Source organism: Salvelinus alpinus, chromosome 4 (assembly GCF_045679555.1).
Source record: "Salvelinus alpinus chromosome 4, SLU_Salpinus.1, whole genome shotgun sequence".
Lineage (NCBI taxonomy): Eukaryota > Metazoa > Chordata > Actinopteri > Salmoniformes > Salmonidae > Salvelinus > Salvelinus alpinus.
In genome coordinates this window covers 76,633,009-76,656,094 of record NC_092089.1, presented here as the reverse complement: position 1 = coordinate 76,656,094, position 23,086 = coordinate 76,633,009, and the positions used below count along the sequence as shown (strand labels likewise).

Below are 23,086 nucleotides of genomic sequence, written 5' to 3'. Positions count from 1 at the left end.
TTCAATGATAATGCACAGGGAACAATGGCTTAAATGGTATTTCAAGGCCACGTCCCAAATGTATGTATTCCCTACATAGTCTGTATAGTCCCTGGTCAAATGTAGAACACTATATAGGGAATAGGGTTGGAGCTGAGCTGATAGTTTCAAATTGCACAATAAGAAACTGCCAATTTGGGCAAATAGGAAAACCCAGTGGTGTTCCTACAATGACAGTCAAAACAAAAGCGCTTTCTTACACAAACAAAATATGTGCTGTCACCGTGCTGCCTTTCTCCAACATCAGATTTCCTTCCATTAGCAAGTGATCTATGGTGGTTCTTGTTATGGTTCTTGTTATTGGATAAGAAAACTAATTCTGATCAAAACTATATATATAGCAAACAGACATATATACAGTATGTCCATATATGGCTCTGATGCAGATCAATCTAGGGTCAACAGAATAGTAAACGCTACATTTGCATGTTGAGTGTATTGAGTCATTCTTGAAAGGGCTATTTGTTCACGCACACATTGTATAGTTATTACATTAAGAGAATACGTCGAAAGCAGGGGTTGTATTTATTATTGGCCGGTCTCTAGCCAACCAATAGGACATGAATCCCGTCATTCTCTCCAGCCCCCACGCGATGATGTAATGCATCGCCAAGCTCAGGTGCTTTCTTCTGGTGCTGATGGCTCGGTCATTAGCGTTGTTGGCAACAATCGCCAGGGGCACTGGGGCGTCATTATATCATTACATCACTGTGGTGGGGATCGAGTCTGGGGACAAGAGCCAGACACTCTCGGTCACCCTTTAATGGCATCCTATTCCATACATAGTGCACTAGCTACTTTTGACCACGACTACTTTTAGTGCACTATGTAGGGAACAGGGTGCCATATGGGATGTAGACTATGGGGTTGACATTCTGCTGAACAATCTCAATCTAAATACAAAGGAAAGGCAGGGGCGCATTGATTGTAGATGATTGTGACACTGATGTGACAGTGCTAATGGACCGTAACATTAATGCAGTCACAGATTCAGTTGAGGGGGGCGGTGAGCCTTTCGACGTCAGACATTTCTAATGGTCCCTGCTAACCACTATGGCTATAAGTATGTTCCATGCATTATGGGCTTGGATCATGTGATGCTGATTGCCTGCTGATGCATAGCATTTGGGTCGTAAAAAGCTCATTACCACGGTAAGGAAGATAAAAGCAAACAGACACTCTCATACAGTATGTACAGAGACATGCTGTAGGGGGACATACAAAGCTCATAAGCTTTTTTTCCCTTAATGTGGCTTTTTCAGTTGAAGCATTTACAGTCAGTTGTATCATTAACAATGTGCACACTGACAAACATGTTTGGAAAAGTAGCCTTTATTTTTTTTTCTCTTCATGATGAGTAAGTGTTTCAGACTTTTACTTCCCCATTCAGACAGTACAGTAGCTGGTCATACTACCAGTACAAAGACGAGTCTCCTCAGCTAAAACTCTCCTTTCTACCCAGTCAACATCTTTTCTACAAGTCAAGTGCCAGTCAAAGCCAGTACAGACACTGCCAGCCAAACACTAAAAATACACATTTCAAAGGTTAACCAATGCAAATGCTCTTATCACTGAATAACATTGGCTACTTAAGAAATAGAGAAATAGCATATAAGACTAGATCTGTTACGGCTGGCTTTAAATCTAAGGCTTAGCTTGACTGTCGTTTTGCAAATGGTTGATTATTCCAACTAATAAAAAACCTTGCTAACAACCGGTTAGCGATTAGCATCCGTCAAACTAACAAAAGCGTCTAGAACGGATGCTACCACACTGCCAGTATCGATCTTGACGTTGCAATTTCTACAGTACATTATGCATGCTACCTTAGCTAATTAGCATGCATGAGAAACAGTCTTGAGCCTTGTTAAATAGCAGACTGTGCATATCAATAAAGGGGCCAGGCCTGTGACTTACAGGGGAAAAAAGGATGAATACACCGCTACCGTCTGCTCCTCTAGGGTTGACTTCCTGTCAGAGAACAGAAGAGGCTCAGGCCTCTTTCCTGACTACTGTTCCCACGCCACCTGTGCCAGTTCAAGAGGTGTCAGGGTATTGTGCTGCTCTTGGCACGCGTTGGCAGGTGTTGGCGCGGGCTCCGTTTCCTTTTCCGGGCAGGAAGTGGAGAGGATTTCCTAGCCAAACACGGAAAGGAGTGGCCCACTAGGATATGAGGGGAGGGGAGGAGAGGAAGAGGCTTTTGAAACAATAGTCCAAGACTCCTCCCAAGATGTAGGGCAAGTTAGCAGGAGAAAAACATTCAGAAGGATAGGAGTAGACACCCCTGTCTTTACTAAGATGTGTGTTAGGAACACACTAACGTGTTCGGACATTGAACAGATACACTCAGTCCGCAAAATTGATGAAAGTGGATCTGAGCATTGTGCAAATAAGACCAACAGTGACTTGTTTTTAACCCTACAAATGAACAGGGCTTGGTGAAGACCACCAAATATTAGGAAAGGGAAAGGGGGATACCTAGTGAGTTATACAACTGAATGCATTCAACTGAAATGTGTCTTCCACATTTAACCCAACCCCTCTGAATCAGACCAACAGTGACTTGTGTTTAACCCTACAAATGAACAGGACTTGGTGAAGACCAGCAAATATTAAACCTACAATGACTTGTGTTTAACCCTACAAATGAACAGAACTTGGTAAAGACCACCAAATATTAAACCTACAATGACTTGTGTTTAACCCTACAAATGAACAGAACTTGGTAAAGACCACCAAATACTATACTACACCATTAGATCAGCAACAAAACATTTCATCTTTGCTGTGTGTGACTGTGTGTGACCTACCGAGGGACTACATGAGATTGAGTAAGGAGATGAAGAGTATCGAGACAGTAATCCTTTAACCCGATTTGGAACTATGGAAGGTCACCAACTATGACTTGATAACACTCTGTCACCGACTATCTTAAGGTAAGCCAGGCACCATGTCTCCCACACCTTTCCCCAGTCTCCCTGATAAGAAACAGGAATATGAAAAAGAGAGGAGGAAAAGCGTACACACTGTCCCAGCCAGGCATACCCTGCTTGTGACAACAGGACAGCCATGATGTCATTGTCCAATGTTGACAGAGACGGGGACAGTGAGAGAGATTAGATGGCCTGATATCACCCCCACTAGAGCCCATTTCCCTCCACAGGCCTACTTTTCTTTCTACTGATCTTCAAATGTCTAAGTATAGTAAAGAAAAGGAAAGAAAATGAAGATGAAATGAGAGAAGGAAAAAATAAAAGGTTTTTCTCTGGTCAGTCCCTGGTTGGTCATTACAGTAGTCCATGGATCTGTCTCTGGTCAGTCCCTGGTTGGTCATTACAGTAGTCCATGGATCTGTCTCTGGTCAGTCCCTGGTTGGTCATTACAGTAGTCCATGGATCTGTCTCTGGTCAGTCCCTGGTTGGTCATTACAGTAGTACATGGATCTGTCTGTCTCCCTGGTCAGTCCCTGGTTGGTCATTACAGTAGTACATGGATCTGTCTGTCTCCCTGGTCAGTCCCTGGTTGGTCATTAAAGTAGTCCATGGATCTGTCTCTGGTCAGTCCCTGGTTGGTCATTACAGTAGTCCATGGATCTGTCTCTGGTCAGTCCCTGGTTGGTCATTACAGTAGTCCATGGATCTGTCTCTGGTCAGTCCCTGGTTGGTCATTACAGTAGTCCATGGATCTGTCTCTGGTCAGTCCCTGGTTGGTCATTACAGTAGTCCATGGATCTGTCTCTGTGATAGTGTAAATCCTTTAAACCTGAGGCTCGTGTCCGTGCAGCAGCTGAACCTAGGTACAGAACAGAACAGGCCTTCACAAAAAACAGCTCTAAAAATAAGACCCCTGCTTTTCCACGGGCGCGTCTGTCTAACAGGTTAGTCTCACTCCTCTCTTTCGTTTTGGGCCCGGCTCAGCTAGCTCCTATTCTTCACCCTCTCCAATCCGATTCCATCCGGCGCAGGTTCATGTATGTAATCAACACAGCAATGTTCACACATAACAATTAGAACTGTTCAGACAGTGCACTAGAAAATATATATTTTTGTCAAAGTTCACAAACCCAATTATTAGTTTGGATTGAATCAGGAGCTTGTATGTGACAATAAAACATCTTGGGGGGGGGGGGGGGGGGTTCTTGTTGTTCTCCAAACCCACTAATGACGTTGTTCAGCGGATGAGATTAGATGTTCCTCCAACAGCTAAATTACACTCATTATATCATTTCATAATCCTTAAGAGGTACGGCAATCATGGTTATCATGCTCACTGCACTGTAGGCTATGTGATTACCTGTAGGCTACGTGACCAGATTCCATTTATGCTTTTTATCTCTAACTCAGGGTTCCCAAACTTTCACTCAGGCCCTCCTTCCAGCATTGGGGAACATCTCTATTCATGTTGCCATGTCTAACGTGTATTCATGTGATATTTGAGTGACTTGAATGTTACTACAACATCTATGGGCTAAAAAAACTTTAGCTGACATGGGCTAGTTGATCTGGACATTTCTGACAAGTTATAAATAGCTCTCTAATGTATGCAATGACTGACATGACAAGAGGAAAACTGATGATGCACTACCCAATTTAGAAATTGCACCTCGTGCATTCTACTATTACAACTTTCAAGAGTCAGTTGAAAGCCAGACTTTTTTTTAAAGGGCCACACAGTTTGGGAACCACTGCTCTAACTGAACATATTTACATTTGCTATCCACATCAGGATAGTTGAGTCATTTTCAGATGTGACATTGTGAAGCTCTTTACAACCACAATAGCTTTTCAATTCATGCCCCAATAACATAGCTAGTATATAGCAATATAGCACATTTTTTGCCCAATGCATTTGACTTTTAGGGGTAAAGGGGAAAAACACCTTTATCATTTCAGACACCATCAAACAAAAGGTCTGTCTGAGTGTCTGTAATTAAAAAGTAAAACTACCTACAGTCATGAGTGAGACAGACACCCACCTTCACCCACACTGTGTTGACAGATACAGTACCTGAGCTTTAATGCATTTCTGGGAGCATTCAGGATGAAATGAAAAGCATGAAAAGAAGAAGCAGAGGAAGATGAGTGTTATCAAACATGTCACATGTCACTCAGGGATGAAGAGAGAGAATTAGGCCTGAAGCTTCAGCAGCTGTAATGAGCGGCTGTTAAAAAGCCTTACTCTGCACCAGTTGGGCAGGGTAGGTTTAGAAATTCACAAACATGTACATTATTCATTGAGACAAACACTCCCATCCTCCTTTTCCTGTTTCACCTGACAACTGAGGAGCTAGCTGAAGAAACTCTTTCACTGGTTGGGCATAAAAGAGACCGTATACACCAAGACTCAATCAGCCTCAAAACACACACACACACACACACACACACACACACACACACACACACACGAGAAAAGGCAAGAAACCCCTTATTGCGTTCAGCGAATGCCCATATTGTGAGACAAAACGGTTTCGGGAATCATTAAAAGCAATAACTTTGGTCAACTCTGGGGAGTTTACATTTTATAAAGAAACAATTAACACCAATCACGGACGCAAATGAGCACATGGTTGGTTGGATACTAAGATGGAGGTGGGAGGGGAGGTTGAACTGAGGGGCATTGATTCGATGAGGCTGCCGCCGGCCACGTGCGTTGCACCATGGTAATTAGGGAACAGCTGCTCAGGGCCTCGACAAGAACCTGGCGGCCACTGGGCAGACCCCGAAGAAAGAGATTACTCATCCGTTCTGGTGGCGATGGAAAGATTCTACGATAGAGAGTGATGAAGAACCATTTAGAAAGAGAAACACCATCAGAGATAAAACTTCCATCCAAAGGCCTCCCGTGTGGTGCAGTGGTCTAAGGCACAGCATCACAGTGCTCTGTGCCACTAGAGATTCTGGGTTTGAGTCCAGGCTCTGTCGCAGCCGGCCGCGACCGGGAGACCAATAGGGCGGCGCACAATTGGCCCAGTGTTGTCCGGGTTAGGGGAGGGTTTGGCCGGCAGGGATGTCCTTGTCCCATCGCGCACTACTGACTCCTGTGGCGGGCCGGGAGCAGTGCACTCTGAAACGATCGCCAGGTGCACGGTGTTTCCTCCGACACATTGGTGCAGCTGGATTCAAGGTTAAGTGGGCATTGTGTCAAGACGCAGTGCTGCTTGGTTGGGTTTCGGAGGACACACGGCTCTCAACCTTAGGCTGTCGCGAGTCGGTACGGGAGCTGCAGCGATGAGACAACACTAACTGCCAATTGGATACCACAAAATTTGGGAGAAAAAAGGGTAAAAGTAACAACAAAAAAACATCTAACCACACTGTTGACAGACTCATTAAAATGGACATGAATTACATCATATCATGACAGAGAGAGAGGGAGAAAAATAGGATAAAGAAAGCCAGACTGAATAGGAGTTGACCATTCTGAGGACAGAACAAGGGGGTCAGTCAGTGTAGCCGATCTCGTCTGAGCGCGTGCGTGCGGCGTGTGATGCATTCTAAGATATCAGTTTGCCTAACCCACAATGGACAACCATTTTTAAGGATATTTTACTGCATCTTCATTTGGAACTTGTCCTTTATCATGGCCAGTGTTTCAGTAGCTACTAGCCTTAGCCTCATGTCACTGCCAGGATTCTAGGCTTTTCATTCTGAGCATTTTTGCATTCTGGGATTTCTGAGGTAAAATAAACGTCTGCAAGTGGTAACAATCCTTTATTTCCTCAGCTACTTGCCCTGGGGAGCGTCTTTTTAAAGGGAAGACGAGGACATTGAGCTACACACAGAACCACTAGTCCCAAGGAGACCACCAGTGCTAGGTTAGCACGCCATTGGCAATATCCCAGTTACAATTTTGTAGGACATAGTAGATGTTGGTCACATCCCATCACATCAGGTCCACTGTTGGGGGAACAAAGGCTTGGCACTCTCTTTGCCTGGAGGGCCTTCAATTGTGATGGACCACACTGAGGGAATGCCCATACTTAAGAGGATCCTATATATTGCACATTATAAAGCAAATTCCTATCAACCTAAGGATATATTTAAGAAGAACATTTGAAAGTAGGGATAGAGCAGATTGATTAGGAAAGACAGATGCCTTAAATGAAAGGCCCCTTGTATTAAAGGGGTTATCCAAACAAAATAAAATGTCCTTACAATAGACAAGACCAATGTCCCCGTAATACACACGCTGTCTACCAAGTCAGATTTTAAGGGCCTTAAATGTGAGTGAATCCTTTAGCTTCCTACGCTGCTCTCTCTCTCTATCCCCACGTCAAACGTTTCTCCCTGCAGCATTTTTCACCTCTAAATGCACCTTAGGGTTTGGGAGGAAAATCAAGTCTCATCTGAAGTTATTCCCTCTGCACTACTGTGCTTAAAGCGAACTCCACCAACGGCCATTTGGGACTACTTGTTACCATGGCACTAAGTATTCGTCCCACAGAGTCTCTGCGGAGAACTAGAATTTTGTGACAGGCGACGTCAGGCCATGAGAAAGTTCAGGGTGCGTTTTTATGTCAGTCAACGTAAAATTAGGGGGTGGTTTGGAAGGGTTGGATGATGTCTGCCGTGTTTCTGCTTTGTACGGCAAACCCAGATTATTCCATGGTATTTCAAACAAGCCAGGGTACTCTTGTCGACACCATCCCTTGAGAATGCCAGGAATGGGAGGAATGGACTGAAATAGGGCAGAACTGAGGCTTAGGGAAAATAACAACATGGCCCAAGGGATGTGTTCACATCAGTAGTTAACATTTAGTGCACTTCCATGGGTTCCCTTAAATAGCAATATGGGGTGCGTTCACATAATTGTTATGTATGTACAGAGTGCAAAAAACATTAAGAACACCTTACTAATATTGAGTTGCATCCCCTTTTCAGAACAGCCTCAATTCGTTGGGGCATGGACTCTACAAGGTGTCCAAAGCATTCCACAGGGATGCTGGCTCATGTCGACTCCAATGCTTCCCACAGTTTTGTTAAGTTGGCTGGATGTCCTGGATTATTTTTGATACACATGGGAAACTGTCGAACGTGAAAAACCCAGCAGCTTTCCAGTTCTTGACACAAATCGGTGAGCCTGGCAACTACTACCATACCCCGTTCAAAGGCACTTTAAATATTTAGTCTTGCCCATTCACCCTTTGAATGGCACACAATCCATGTCTCAAGGCTTAAAAATCCTTGTGGTTGTAACAGGTGACGTCAATAAGGGATCATAGCTTTCACCTGGTCAGTCTGTCAAGGAAAGAGCAGGTGTTCCTAATGTTTTGTAAGTGAACACTTCATTATAGTTAATATGGGTTCCCATGAACAAGGCACACTTTAGGACCCCTCTCAGGCACTGCTGTGGCCACCTCAGTGGACTGTGGACTGTTCCATTGGAAAATAAGAGACCTACCGTCTCCACACATGCTGCCCTTTTAGAATGTGGGGGGTGGGCAGCTATGGGACCACATGATGAAAAGGGCCCCTGTTCCATTTTCCACATTGACTGCTCTTTTCTCCCTTCACTCTCTTCCCTCCTTTCCAGTCCTCCTCTTGCTGATTTCCCTGGAGAAACTAACTGGTTCTACATCAACTCCTGATGGGTGAGTCAATACAGTGTGTCCCTTCAACTACATGCAGGGAACTCCTTGAGCTATACTGCGTAGAATCACAGCCACCCTGACAGACTGCGTAGAATCACAGCCACCCTGACAGACGGCGTAGAATCACAGCCACCCTGACAGACGGCGTAGAATAACAACCACCCTGACAGACGGCGTAGAATAACAACCACCCTGACAGACGGCGTAGAATAACAACCACCCTGACAGACGGCGTAGAATCACAGCCACCCTGACAGACGGCGTAGAATCACAGCCACCCTGACAGACGGCGTAGAATAACAACCACCCTGACAGACGGCGTAGAATCACAACCACCCTGACAGACGGCGTAGAATAACAACCACCCTGACAGACGGCGTAGAATAACAACCACCCTGACAGACGGCGTAGAATAACAACCACCCTGACAGACGGCGTAGAATCACAGCCACCCTGACAGACGGCGTAGAATAACAGCCACCCTGACAGACGGCGTAGAATCACAGCCACCCTGACAGACGGCATAGAATAACAACCACCCTGACAGACGGTGTAGAATCACAGCCACCCTGACAGACGGCGTAGAATAACAACCACCCTGACAGACGGTGTAGAATAACAACCACCCTGACAGACGGCGTAGAATAACAACCACCCTGACAGACGGCGTAGAATAACAACCACCCTGACAGACGGCGTAGAATAACAACCACCCTGACAGACGGCGTAGAATAACAACCACCCTGACAGACGGCGTAGAATAACAACCACCCTGACAGACGGCGTAGAATAACAACCACCCTGACAGACGGCGTAGAATAACAACCACCCTGACAGACGGCGTAGAATAACAACCACCCTGACAGACGGCGTAGAATCACAGCCACCCTGACAGACGGCGTAGAATAACAACCACCCTGACAGACGGCGTAGAATCACAGCCACCCTGACAGACGGCGTAGAATAACAACCACCCTGACAGACTGCGTAGAATCACAGCCACCCTGACAGACGGCGTAGAATAACAACCACCCTGACAGACGGCGTAGAATAACAACCACCCTGACAGACGGCGTAGAATAACAGCCACCCTGACAGACGGCGTAGAATCACAGCCACCCTGACAGACGGCGTAGAATAACAACCACCCTGACAGACGGCGTAGAATCACAGCCACCCTGACAGACGGCGTAGAATAACAACCACCCTGACAGACTGCGTAGAATCACAGCCACCCTGACAGACGGCGTAGAATAACAACCACCCTGACAGACGGCGTAGAATAACAACCACCCTGACAGACGGCGTAGAATAACAGCCACCCTGACAGACTGCGTAGAATCACAGCCACCCTGACAGACTGCGTAGAATAACAGCCACCCTGACAGACTGCGTAGAATAACAACCACCCTGACAGACGGCGTAGAATAACAACCACCCTGACAGACGGCGTAGAATAACAACCACCCTGACAGACGGCGTAGAATAACAACCACCCTGACACAGACTTGAGCAATAGGGGACACAGTAAATATGCACTTGGGGTAATGGAGTGAAGGAGACATGCACATTGAGTAAAGGGAATGGGTATAGGGTAAAGAGGGTGTTGCAAAGGGACACTCGTTCTAGAGAGAAAGGGTCCAAAGATGACTACACAGGAGGTAATAGCCTTTATAAGGTCTAACAGTGAGGGTGCAGATAAAAGGTATATAAGGTAGCCTACAGCAAAAGGGTGCACAGCATGGAACAATGCGTTTTGAGAACAGGTAGCCAGGAGGGTAGAATTATAATACCAGGGTGAAACAAGGCACAGCAAGCCTACAGCAAACACAATACTTTGACAACAACATAACTACAGACCTCAGCAAAGCAGTAACAATGGTGTACACAGACCAGGCTACAAGGTACACACTAGTAGGCTACAAGGTACTAACTAAAAGACTACACAGACCAGGCTATAAGGTACTAAATAGTAGGCTACACAGACCAGGCTATAAGGTACACACTAGTAGGCTACACAGACCAGGCTATAAGGTACTAACTAGTAGGCTACATAGACCAGGCTATAAGGTACTAACTAGTAGGCTACACAGACCAGGCTATAAGGTACTAACTAGTAGGCTACACAGACCAGGCTATAATGTACTAACTAGTAGGCTACATAGACCAGGCTATAATGTACTAACTAGTAGGCTACATAGACCAGGCTATAAGGTACTAACTAGTAGGCTACACAGACCAGGCTATAAGGTACTAAATAGTAGGCTCCATAGACCAGGCTATAATGTACTAACTAGTAGGCTACATAGACCAGGCTATAAGGTACTAAATAGTAGGCTACACAAGTTAGCGTCTGACCAGCTAAGGCAAGGACTAAGTTAAGCCAACACAGAAAATCAAACTACACAAACTGGATGCTCCATCTTCGCGCCACATGCGTGTCCAGCAACAGACAACACCCTAGTTGCTAACTAAGACAGAGGAAGAGCCGGGTAGCTAAACATGACTCACCGTGTGATATCCCCTGACTATGGGCGGCTTGCCGGTGGGGTACGGGTCCACCGTGTCGATGATAGTCTGCCGCTCGCCTTTCTGGTTGATCTTGCGGAACCTGCGGCGGGACTGTCGATGTGATGCTTGCCTCTGGAAGTACTCCTCATTTTCCTCCATATAGTCCACCTGGGGAAACAGGGTAGGAGGAAAGAAAGGAGTGACTGGCTCTTCTTTTCCATGCCCCCTCCTCCCTCCCCTCTCACTGCGTAAAAATAGCAACGTTTGTGGGCTGCGCCTCAACACACCTCTCTGACATCAATGGGAGCTTTCACAACTCCAGGAGAAGGGGGAAAAAGAGAGAAGGATATGTGTGAGAGCGAGAGAGAGGTACAGAAAGAATGAGCAAGGGAAGGGTGTGAACGAAAGAAGACAAAAACAGAGGAATAGATCAAGAGGAATGGAGGGGGAGAGAGAAAATAAAGGGAGAGAGAGAAACCTTGCCCTGATGTGATTCAGATTGAGTCAATCTCAGTCAGTGCCAGTCAGCCAGCCAGTATGTCTCAGCCAGTATCAGCATCAGTCTCAGCCAGCCAGTCTCAGCCAGCCAGTCTCAGCCAGCCAGTCTCAGCCAGCCTTGGTGAGACGACCTGCCTGCCTGCCTGGGACGGCCTTGCCTGTCAACGTCAGCCAGTCAATCAGCGTCAGCCAGCGAACGAGCCAGCGTCAGCCAGCAAACGAGCCAGCGTCAGCCAGCAAACGAGCCAGCGTCAGCCAGCAAACGAGCCAGCGTCAGCCAGCAAACGAGCCAGCGTCAGCCAGCAAACGAGCCAGCGTCAGCCAGCGTCAGCCAGCAAACGAGCCAGCGTCAGCCAGCAAACGAGCCAGCGTCAGCCAGCAAACGAGCCAGCGTCAGCCAGCAAACGAGCCAGCGTCAGCCAGCAAACGAGCCAGCGTCAGCCAGCAAACGAGCCAGCGTCAGCCAGCAAACGAGCCAGCGTCAGCCAGCAAACGAGCCAGCGTCAGCCAGCAAACGAGCCAGCGTCAGCCAGCAAACGAGCCAGCGTCAGCCAGCAAACGAGCCAGCGTCAGCCAGCAAACGAGCCAGCGTCAGCCAGCAAACGAGCCAGCGTCAGCCAATGAACGAGCCAGCGTCAGCCAGCAAACGAGCCAGTGTCAGCCAGCAAACGAGCCAGTGTCAGCCAGCAAACGAGCCAGTGTCAGCCAACGAACGAGCCAGTGTCAGCCAACGAACGAGCCAGCGTCAGCCAACGAACGAGCCAGCATCAGCCAGCCAGCGAGCTTCAGCCAGCCAGCGTGAGCCATCCAGCGTCAGCCAGCGAACGAGCGAGCGTCAGCCAGCCAGCGAGCTTCAGCCAGCCAGCATCAGCCAGCCAGCAACCGAGCGTCAGCCAGCCAGAGAGCGTTAGCCAGTCAGCGTCAGCCAGCCAGCGAGTCAGTCAGTAAGTGTCAGTCAGCCAGTGTCAGTCAGTAAGTGTCAGTCATTGTCAGTCAGCCAGCCAGCCAGCCAGTGTCTGTCAGCCAGCGTCAGCCAGCCAGCCAATGTCAGCCAGCCAGCCAATGTCAGCCAGCCAATGTCAGCCAGCCAGCCAGTGTCAGCCAGCCAGTGTCAGCCAGCCAGCCGCTAGCGTCAGCCAGCCAGCCAGTCAGTGTCAGCCAGCCAGCCAGTCAGTGTCAGCCAGCCAGCCAGTCAGTGTCAGCCAGCCAGCCAGTCAGTGTCAGCCAGCCAGCCAGTCAGTGTCAGCCAGCCAGCCAGTCAGTGTCAGCCAGCCAGCCAGTCAGTGTCAGCCAGCCAGTCAGCATCAGCCAGCCAGCCAGTCAGCGTCAGCCAGCCAGTCAGCCAGCCAGTCAGCGTCAGCGTCAGCCAGCCAGCGAGCGAGCGAGCGTCAGCCAGCCAGCGAGCGAGCGTCAACCAGCCAGCGAGCGAGCGTCAGCCAGCCAGGGAACGAGCGTCAGCCAGCCAGGGAACGAGCGTCAGCCAGCCAGCGAGCGTCAGCCAGCCAGCGACCGACCGAGCGTCAGCCAGCCAGCGACCGACCGAGCGTCAGCCAGCCAGCGACCGACCGCACGTCAGCCAGCCAGCGACCGACCGAGCGTCAGCCAGCCAGCGACCGAGCGTCAGCCAGCCAGCGACCGAGCGTCAGCCAGCCAGCGACCGAGCGTCAACCAGCCAGCGACCGAGCGTCAGCCAGCCAGCGACCGAGCGTCAGCCAGCCAGCGACCGAGCGTCAGCCAGCCAGCGACCGAGCGTCAGCCAGCCAGCGACCGAGCGTCAGCCAGCCAGCGACCGAGCGTCAGCCAGCCAGCGACCGAGCGTCAGTCAGTCAGTAAGTGTTAGTGTCAGTCAGTAAGTGTTAGTGTCAGTCAGTCAGTAAGTGTTAGTGTCAGCAAGTCAGTAAGTGTTAGTGTCAGCCAGTCAGTAAGTGTTAGTGTCAGCCAGTAAGTGTTAGTGTCAGCCAGTAAGTGTTAGTGTCAGCCAGTAAGTGTTAGTGTCAGCCAGTCAGTGAGTCAGTGTCAGCCAGCCAGCCAGCCAGCCAGTCAGTCAGCCAGCCAGTCAGTGTCAGCCAGCCAGTCAGTCAATGTCAGCCAGCCAGTCAGTCAATGTCAGCCAGCCAGTCAGTCAGCGTCAGCCAGCCAGTCAGTCAGCGTCAGCCAGCCAGTCAGTCAGCGTCAGCCAGCCAGCGTCAGCCAGCCAGCCCCCCCCCCCACATCCAACCCCCCCAGCGTCCGTCAGCTGCTGCCCTCCCTCCCGATCACACTGTCTACCTGGCTCTGCTCTGGCTGTCTAGCACCTTCCAGAGTCACAGCCCTGTGAAATGGCACATAAGGGATAATGGCACAACTGGCCTGATAAATGATGAATACAACTTGTGCTTGAGGAGAAAGAAAGCTATTTTCATGAGGCATGGGCTATTGGAAGACATGTACAAAATATTGCAGCAAAACATTTTCTCTGATAACGAAAAACATTTTACAACTTGATACTTAACAGTCGTGTGCAGTAGCCTGGTGACATATGCCTGGTGCTAGAATAACACATGTAAGGCCTTTACAGTTGGCACACTGTCCTCCATTGCCAGCTTCTTTACTGCGGTTTCACATTTCATAGCACTTAGCCTTTGGGATTACACATCAAATCTCTCTACCTCTCTCTGCCATACCAACTGCTGCTATGGCAACGGCAGGGGAGCCGTGGTGGATGACAGAGTTGTGTATGAGAGAGGAGAAAGAACAAGAGAAAGTGCATGTGATGTGTATCAGTTTGTGTATGTGTGTATTGATTTGGTTGGAGTGTGTGCGCACGTACGAGTATCGGTTCGGTTTGCGTGAGAGCCGCTGGTGTCTCGGTCTCATAGCACTCCAAAGCCATTCTCCCAGTAATTCTAGGGAGCTTGTTGCTCCCATAATAGCCGAGGACCATGCCAGGAAGGGGTAATGATCGACAGCAGGACAGAGAGAAGGCTATTAGAAGAGCTGGAGCTTAGCTGTTGGAGACACATTTAACAAAAATGCACCACCTATATGAATATTATTATAGAAATCCATAGGACACTGATTACTAAGAAGATATCTTAGTTGCAACCATACTGTATGGGAGATGGTGGTTAACACATAGGTTAAGTATGACTGCTCTATTCAAACGGAGCAATAGGAGATTTGTGTGTGATTAAATTGGTGTCAAATTGTAGTCTGTGTGTGTGCTCGATTATGTGTGTGCGCATGATTATGTGTGGTGTGTGCCTGCACACGTCAGGGAGAAAATAATAGTGGGCTTTCATATCTTTAAAGATCTAGCACACTTCCAAGGCCTACTGTTCGACCGCAGATTGCATTGTGCCTCTACTTCTATGTCCTGGTAAAGCTGGATTGGTTGGTTTTCAACGTCACTTTTTAGAAAAGGTCTGTGTCAAGTGCGTCAAACGTTACACCACAGACTGTAGCCTTCGACTGGAGAGTGAAAAATAACTGGAAATTACTGCAACACTTTATATAGTCATCACATTTAAGTATGTGAGTGAGCAGTGAACAAGAAAACTGTTGCACGTACTATAGCTGAAGCCATGTCAACAGAAGCACTAGCATTACTTGTAGTTGATATTACACCGCAACAGAAATAAAATAAAGGCCATTAAATATAACTTACATTGTGGGCGCATCATCTAAATTAGATGGGGTGTAAAAGTCCTCATAAAACATGTTAGGTCATTGCTAAGTCACGTCCCCATAAGCTAGCCCTAAGTCGCCTTTATAAACCCCCTTCCCAGTACATCAGTGTATGAAGCGGTGTGCTGTTGCCTGATGTGACGTCACTGTGGTAAAGTTGGGAATGCTGGCGGGACTCACCACAATCATCTCCGAAGGTTCCAGAACGATGCACTCACATCCACGTCTCAGGCTCCCTGCAGAACGCTTTCCAAAACTGGGGAAAGAGAACAAATGACAGAGAGAAAAAAAGAAGAGTTTAGGGAAAATTACTTTTAATACATTTAGCTTGGCATCAGTGGGATTCAATCTGGAATTTCTGTTATTCCTGTTCAAACGATAGACAAACTTTCCTCCTTGAACAGCTTGTAAGTAAGCATTTCACAGTAAGGTCTACAACTGTTGTATTCGGTACATGTGACAAATATAAATAGATTTGATAAGTTGGATAAGTCGTCAGAGTAAAAATACACTTCAAGTGGAAAATTCCTGGATGAAGAATGAAGACTGCAAGAGTTGTATGATGCATTCAGTCCCCAAACTGAGACGAGGGTTCCCTTGTACCATATTTACGAAATCAACACCAAAATGTGTGTTGATGTGACTCCCAAATAAACTATTAGGAAGTCACATATCAGTACATATAATATTTTGTTTATGTTGTGTAAATTCCCCCCAGTGTACATACATATACAAAAGTACGTGGACATACATCAAATTAGTGGATTCGTCTATTTCAGCCACACCTGTTGCTGACAGGTGTATACAATTGAGCACACAGCCATGCAATCTCTATAGACAAACATTGGCAGTAGAATGGCCTTACTGAAGAGCACAGTGACTTTCAACGTGGCCACATCATAGGATGCAACCTTTCCAACAGGTTTGTCAAATTTCTTCCAAGCTAGAGCCGCAGCGGTCAACTGTAATTGCTGTTATTGTGAAATGGAAACATCTAGGAGCAACAACGGCTCAGCTGCGAAGTGGTAGGCCACACAAGCTCACAGAATGGGACCCCGAGAGCTGATGCGTGTAGTGTAAAAATCTTCTGTCCTTGGTTGCAACACACTACTGAGATCCAAATGGCCTCTGGAAGCAACGTCAGCACAAGAACTGTTCTTCGGGAGATTCAAAAAAGGTTTTCCATGGCCGAGCAGCCGCACACAAGCCTAAGATCACCATGCGCAATGCCAAGCATCGGCTGGAGTGGTGTAAAGCGTTCCACCATTTGACTCTGGAGCAACATAAATGCGTTCTCTGGAGTAATGAATCACACTTCACCATCTGACAGTCCGACGAACAAATGTGGGTTTGGCAGATGCCAGGAGAACGCAACCTGCCCTAATACATAGTGCCAACTGTAAAGTTTGGTGGAGGAGGAATAATGATCTGGAGCTGTTATTCATGGTTTGGGCAGGTTGCAGTGAAGTTCCAGTGAAGGGAGGACCATCTTAACGTTACAACATACAAAGACATTCTAGATGATTCTGTGCATCCAACTTTGAGGCAACAGTTTGGGGAAGGCCTTAAAACTGCTATCCCAGGGAAACATGTTTACATTGCCAAAGCAAGTGAAATAGATAAAACAAAAGTGAAAAATAAAATAATTAACAGTAAACATTACTCAAAAGTTCAAAAAGAATAAAGACATTTTAAATGTCATATTATACACTGCTCAAAAAAATAAAGGGAACACTTAAACAACACAATGTAACACCAAGTCAATCACACTTCTGTGAAATCAAACTGTCCACTTAGGAAGCAACACTGATTGACAATAAATTTCACATGCTGTTGTGCAAATGGAATAGACAAAAGGTGGAAATTATAGGCAATTAGCAAGACACCCCCAATAAAGGAGTGGTTCTGCAGGTGGTGACCACAGACCACTTCTCAGTTCCTATGCTTCCTGGCTGATGTTTTGGTCACTTTTGAATGCTGGTGGTGCTTTCACTCTAGTGATAGCATGAGACGGAGTCTACAACCCACACAAGTGGCTCAGGTAGTGCAGCTCACCCAGGATGGCACATCAATGCGAGCTGTGGCAAGACGGTTTGCTGTGTCTGTCAGCGTAGTGTCCAGAGCATGGAGGCGCTACCAGGAGACAGGCCAGTACATCAGGAGACGTGGAGGAGGCCGTAGGAGGGCAACAACCCAGCAGCAGGACCGCTACCTCCAACTTTGTGCAAGGAGGAGCAGGAGGAGCAGGAGGAGCACTGCCAGAGCCCTGCAAAATGAACTCCAGCAGGCCACAAATGTGCATGTGTCTGCTCAAACGGTCAGAAACAGACTCCATGAGGGTGGTATGAGGGCCCGACGTCCAAAGGTGGGGTTGTGCTTACAGCCCAACACCATGCAGGACGTTTGGCATTTGCCAGAGAACACCAAGATTGGCAAATTCGCCACTGGCGCCCTGTGCTCTTCACAGATGAAAGCAGGTTCACACTGAGCACATGTGACAGACGTGACAGTCTGGAGACGCCGTGGAGAACGTTCTGCTGCCTGCAACATCCTCCAGAATGACCGGTTTGGCGGTGGGTCAGTCATGGTGTGGGGTGGCATTTCATTGGGGGGCCGCACAGCCCTCCATTTGCTCGCCAGAGGTAGCCTGACTGCCATTAGGTACCGAGATGAGATCCTCAGACCCCTTGTGAGACCATATGCTGGTGCGGTTGGCCCTGGGTTCCTCCTAATGCAAGACAATGCTAGACCTCATGTGGCTGGAGTGTGTCAGCAGTTCCTGCAAGAGGAAGGCATTGATGCTATGGACTGGCCCGCCCGTTCCCCAGACCTGAATCCAATTGAGCACATCTGGGACATCATGTCTCGCTCCATCCACCAATGCCCCGTTGCACCACAGACTGTCCAGGAGTTGGCAGATGCTTTAGTCCAGGTCTGGGAGGAGATCCCTCAGGAGACCATCCGCCACCTCATCAGGAGCATGCCCAGGCGTTGTAGGAAGGTCATACAGGCACGTGGAGGCCACACACACTACTGAGCCTCATTTTGACTTGTTTTAAGGACATTACATCAAAGTTGGATCAGCCTGTAGTGTGGTTTTCCACTTTAATTTTGAGTGTGACTCCAAATCCAGACCTCCATGGGTTGATAAATTTGATTTCCATTGATCATTTTTGTGTGATTTTGTTGTCAGCACACTCAACTATGTAAAGAAAAAAGTATTTAATAAGAATATTTCATTCATTCAGATCTAGGATGTGTTATTTTAGTGTTCCCTTAATTTTTTTGAGCAGTATATATATATATAGTGTTGTAACAATGTGCAAATAGTTAAAGAACAAAAGGGAAAAATAAACAAATATGGGTTGTATTTACAATGGTGTTCTTCCCTGGTTGCCGTTTTCTTGTGGCAACAGGTCACAAATCTTGCTGCTGTGATGGCAAACTGTGGTATTTCACCCAGTAGATATGGGAGTTAATGGGTCTGTGTAATCTGAGGGAAATATGTCTCTCTAATATGGTCATACATTTGGCAGGGGGTTAAGAAGTGCAGCTCAGTTTCCACCTCATTGTGGGCATTGTGCACATAGTCTGTCTTCTCTTGAGAGCCAGGTCTGCCTATGCTGGCCTCTCAATGACAAGGCTATACTCACTCAGTCTATACATAGTCAGTTTTCCTTCATTTTGGGTCAGACACAGTGGCAGGCATTCTGTGTAATCTCTGTTTAAGGCCAAATAGCTTTCTAGTTAGCTCAGTTTTTTTGTTAATTCTTACCAATGTGTCAAGTAATTATCTTTTTCTTTTCTTGTTATTTGGTTGGGTCTAATTGTGTTGCTGTCCTGGGGCTCTGTTTGTGAACAGAGCCCCAGGACCAGCTTGCTTAGGGGACTCTTCGCCATCTCTCTGTAGGGGATGGCTTTGTTATGGAAGGTTTGGGAATCGCTTCCTTTTAGGTGCTTGTAGAATTTAATGGCTCTTTTCTCAATAATTATTTGGTGTTTTACTAGGTACACTGAGGATATCTTTGCAGAGTCTCAATTTGGTGTTTGTCCCATTTAGTGAATTCTTGGTTGGTGAGCGGACCCCAGACCTCACAACCATAAAGGGCAAAGGGTTCTATAACCGATTCAAGTATTTTTAACCAGATACTAATTGGTATGTCGAATTTCATGTTCCATTTGATGACGTAGAAGGTCCTTGCCTTGTCTCTCAGATCTTTCACAGCTTTGTTGACGTTACCTGTGGCGCTGATGTTTAGGCCAAGGTAGGTATAGTTATGTGCTTTAGGGCAACGGTGTCTAGATGGAATTTGTATTTGTGGTCCTAGCAACTGGACCTTTTTTTGAACACCATAATTTTTGTCTTACTGAGATTTACAATTAGGGCCCAGGTCTGACAAAATCTGTGCAGAAGATCTAGGTGCTGCTGTAGGCTGCCCTCAGTTGGGAACAGAAGCACCAGATCATCAGCAAACAGTAGACATTTGACTTCAGATTCTAGTAGGGTGAAGCTGGGTGCTGCAGACTGTTGTAGTGCCATGCCCTCGCCAATTCGATGATATACATGTTGAAGAAGGTGGGGCACAAGCTGCATCCCTGTCTCACCCCACGACCCTGTGGAAAGAAATTTGTTTTTTGCTGATTTTAACCACACACCGTGTACACGGATTTTATAATGTCATGTCGTTTTTGTTTATATAAATGCTGCAGTTGCCACAAGTTCTCTATTCCAATTGTAAACTGTATGAAATAACTAGATAGTTACTGGTGTGTGCTAAAAGTGTTTCAAATCGGTGATGCCACTTGGTCTGAGACCTTGAAGTAGTTGTGTTCTTTGCTATGTATGGCCGTGGCTTTTGTGGAGCGATAGGTAACGATGCTTCAAGGGTGACTGTTGCTGATGTGTTCAGAGGGTCCCTGATTCAAGCCCAGGTTGGGGGACCCGAATCACTCGGTTGGGCTCTGTCGTGTGGTTGCTGCAGAAAATGAGAAGTGCAAAGGGCGTGAGTGTAACCAGTGTAAAATGGCTAGCTAGTTAGTGGTGCACGCGTGTAGAGTTTCAACTCTATGATGTCAATCGGTCTGAGACCTTGAAGTCGTTGTTACCCCTGTGGCTTTTGTGAAGCGATAGGTAATGATGCTTCATGGGAGGCAGTTGTTGATGTGTTCAGGGGGTCCCTGGTTTAAGCCCAGGTTGGGGCAGGATGGAATAAATACTGTTACACATGTGTGACCCTATCAATGCTTCTTTCACAATCCTGTTTGTTCCCATTAGTCCTAAATTATAGCATTTCAAGGTTACATTTGATGACTGACAAGAATGGTTTTAAAAACATGGCGTCTAAGCGTGTTCTAAAAGAAGGATTGAGGTGCAGGGCTACTACAATATGTTGAGCGTGTTAAGCTGTGTGGGGTTAATGCCAATCATTACTATTTGACTTGACTGGTGATGAGACTGCCTCAGCTGCAGCTTATGCACTCTTAGCTGTGAGACCACCAAATAGCGTGCTCAATCATGCCCTTCCATTTACATTCCTTTCCATAAGTACTCCGACACGCCATTTCATAGTGTTCTTTCTACAACTGTCACAGTATATGAGCTAATAAGGTTATGTTCGAAGAGAGAGTGTAGGGGGAAGGGGAGTTGACTTCCACATGTGGGACTTGTTTAGGCGTCAATCCACTACAACTTCCCCCACCTGTCCAGACGAGTCATAACAATGCTATATGTTTACGTTTTGGGAATGTAAATCATTAGATGGAAACAGTAAAGGTTACAAGTACGAATTGCTTTTTTAACAGACAAAGATTAAGATTTTTGCTGCTTGGTGGTGGTGAAGCCGCAAGGAGGTGGGCGGAGAGAGTGCCTCAGGGGTAATCAAAGTCAATGAAAACATGACCGGGAAACTAATGGTTTAAGGTCTCCAACCAACTCCAACCGACCAAAGGCTAAACAGACAGTCAGATGGTTAGAGGGCATCGAAAGAGTGCAGAGCGTCTGATGCCTTCTCGCCCATCCAACACAAACAAATGCCGTTCGGGCACATGGTAGCCTTCCTGAACTGTAAATAGAAGCCGACATCCAGGCAAAGAATTCACAAGTGACTTGTGACTAATGACTCATACATTTTACTTCCCGAAATATAACTTGATGCTTCAATGACGCTGAAATAGGGTGGAGTGCATCCATTTGTGTACACATCGAGTGGAGTGCATCTCAAAACATCAAATCGTGTCTACACCTTTCATAAATTTCCCCACAAATTCAAAAGCACAAAAGGTACATGTAGTGTTAGTTCAGTTGCCAAACGGATGTATAACCTCAACCCAACAAATCTCTCTGCTGAGCTGATCTGGAGGCACAGTGTACTCGCTAACAATACCGAAATAATAATTTTAAAAAACATGCCTTGCATTCCTGACATCTTTCATATACTCTAATCATTCAACCCACCAGCTCCCTTGCTGGAGAAAAGTCATAATTTCAGCTACAACCTACCATTGTGCTACTGTGTGCTGGTCCTCCTAGGGAAAACATGTCTCACAGACTCACGCCTAGGGCCTGGAAGTTAAGAAAAGCTCAATGAACTCATACCTGTCAGACGTCTGTCATCTGGTATGTATATCCTCTCTCACAAAGTCCTTCCTCAGTCTACAACTACCTAGAAGAGTACATCCAGTTCGGGAAAGTTCTGATCAATCGCAGCATTTCATTCCGCTCATAGTTGCACCCTCCTGCTGGTGTTTGAGTGAGTGTGAGAGGGGGTGTGTGTGTGTCTGCCTGTCTCTAGCTACGCTGTGCGTACTCTGGCCAACATTCCAGTGCACAGCTCACTTCCTGCAGGCCTGGGAGCGTACAGGCCAGGAGTGGGGTGGTGTGAGTGAGAGGGTGACCCTTTCTTCCACCAGTCCTTCCCTACAGACCATATACATGAACTCTATGATGCAACAGGCTACAATGTTGACTAGTGGGGAGTGTCTGAATATGCTATACTGTGCTGTTTTGGTCCTGTTTTTTTGTCTTATCCAAGTATTCAACCCACAAACAGCGCTTGATTTACAGGTTCAATTCAACAAGCGTTCTTATAATTGTGAATTTGAGCTTGGACGTTCAGTGTAAACAGCGTATCTCAAACCAAGGGTTGGACAACAACACTGGCATAGTGAGTAATAATTCAAAAAAGAGGATTGTTATTATGCATCTCACTATGGCATACCTCATTTAATCGACTAGTCGATTGTTTGGTCAATAGCCTGTTGGTCGACCGAGATTTCTTCAGTCGGGCAGTCACAAAAAATAAATCTCTTCACAGTGCACAAGACAACCGTCTGATTCGTGCCTGTCTCAGTGGACTAATCCATCGTGGAGGCCACAGGGGTGGCACAGTCCATCACTGTAAGACATGTGATACTGAAATTGTATATATATTTTTTATATGTAAAAATAACGGTGCAACACTAAAATCTAAAATTACAACACGTGCGCTTTCTCCCAAGTTGGATATGGTCGCTTTCCACAGTTCTGAAACAATCTTCAGTGCGCAGCAGAATTTCCGCCTTTCCCTATGTTGCTATGTGCATAATAGCAAAGTTAACCAACATATTGGGATTGACAACAATGCGGCGGAGATAAGGAAACAGCCATTGCCTTAGCCTAATTGTCAAAAAAAATTGGAGGAGAGAGGAAACTCCAATTTAAATTAGTTCTATATTCAATAGCTTAACTTTTCAAATGTGCCTGGCCTAATAAATCTATATTGATCTATGGAAATAAGACAGAAC

General features: G+C 46.7%; 1 protein-coding gene across 13 annotated transcripts in view; it reads right to left on the bottom strand.

The window, feature by feature from the left end:
• LOC139574464 (rap guanine nucleotide exchange factor 2-like) overlaps positions 1-23,086 on the bottom strand; it is a 137,400-nt gene that overhangs the window by 54,908 nt on the left and 59,406 nt on the right. For 12 of the 13 annotated variants that reach the window (XM_071399045.1, XM_071399046.1, XM_071399051.1 and 9 more), the window contains exons 5-6: positions 15,485-15,560; positions 11,141-11,308 (exon numbers count right to left, since the gene is read on the bottom strand). In XM_071399045.1, coding sequence (XP_071255146.1) covers positions 11,141-11,308; positions 15,485-15,560 — 244 coding nt within the window. Of the gene's footprint in view, positions 1-11,140; positions 11,309-15,484; positions 15,561-21,899; positions 22,057-23,086 lie in introns of those variants that run through there. The other variant, XM_071399058.1, reaches the window with a different exon arrangement.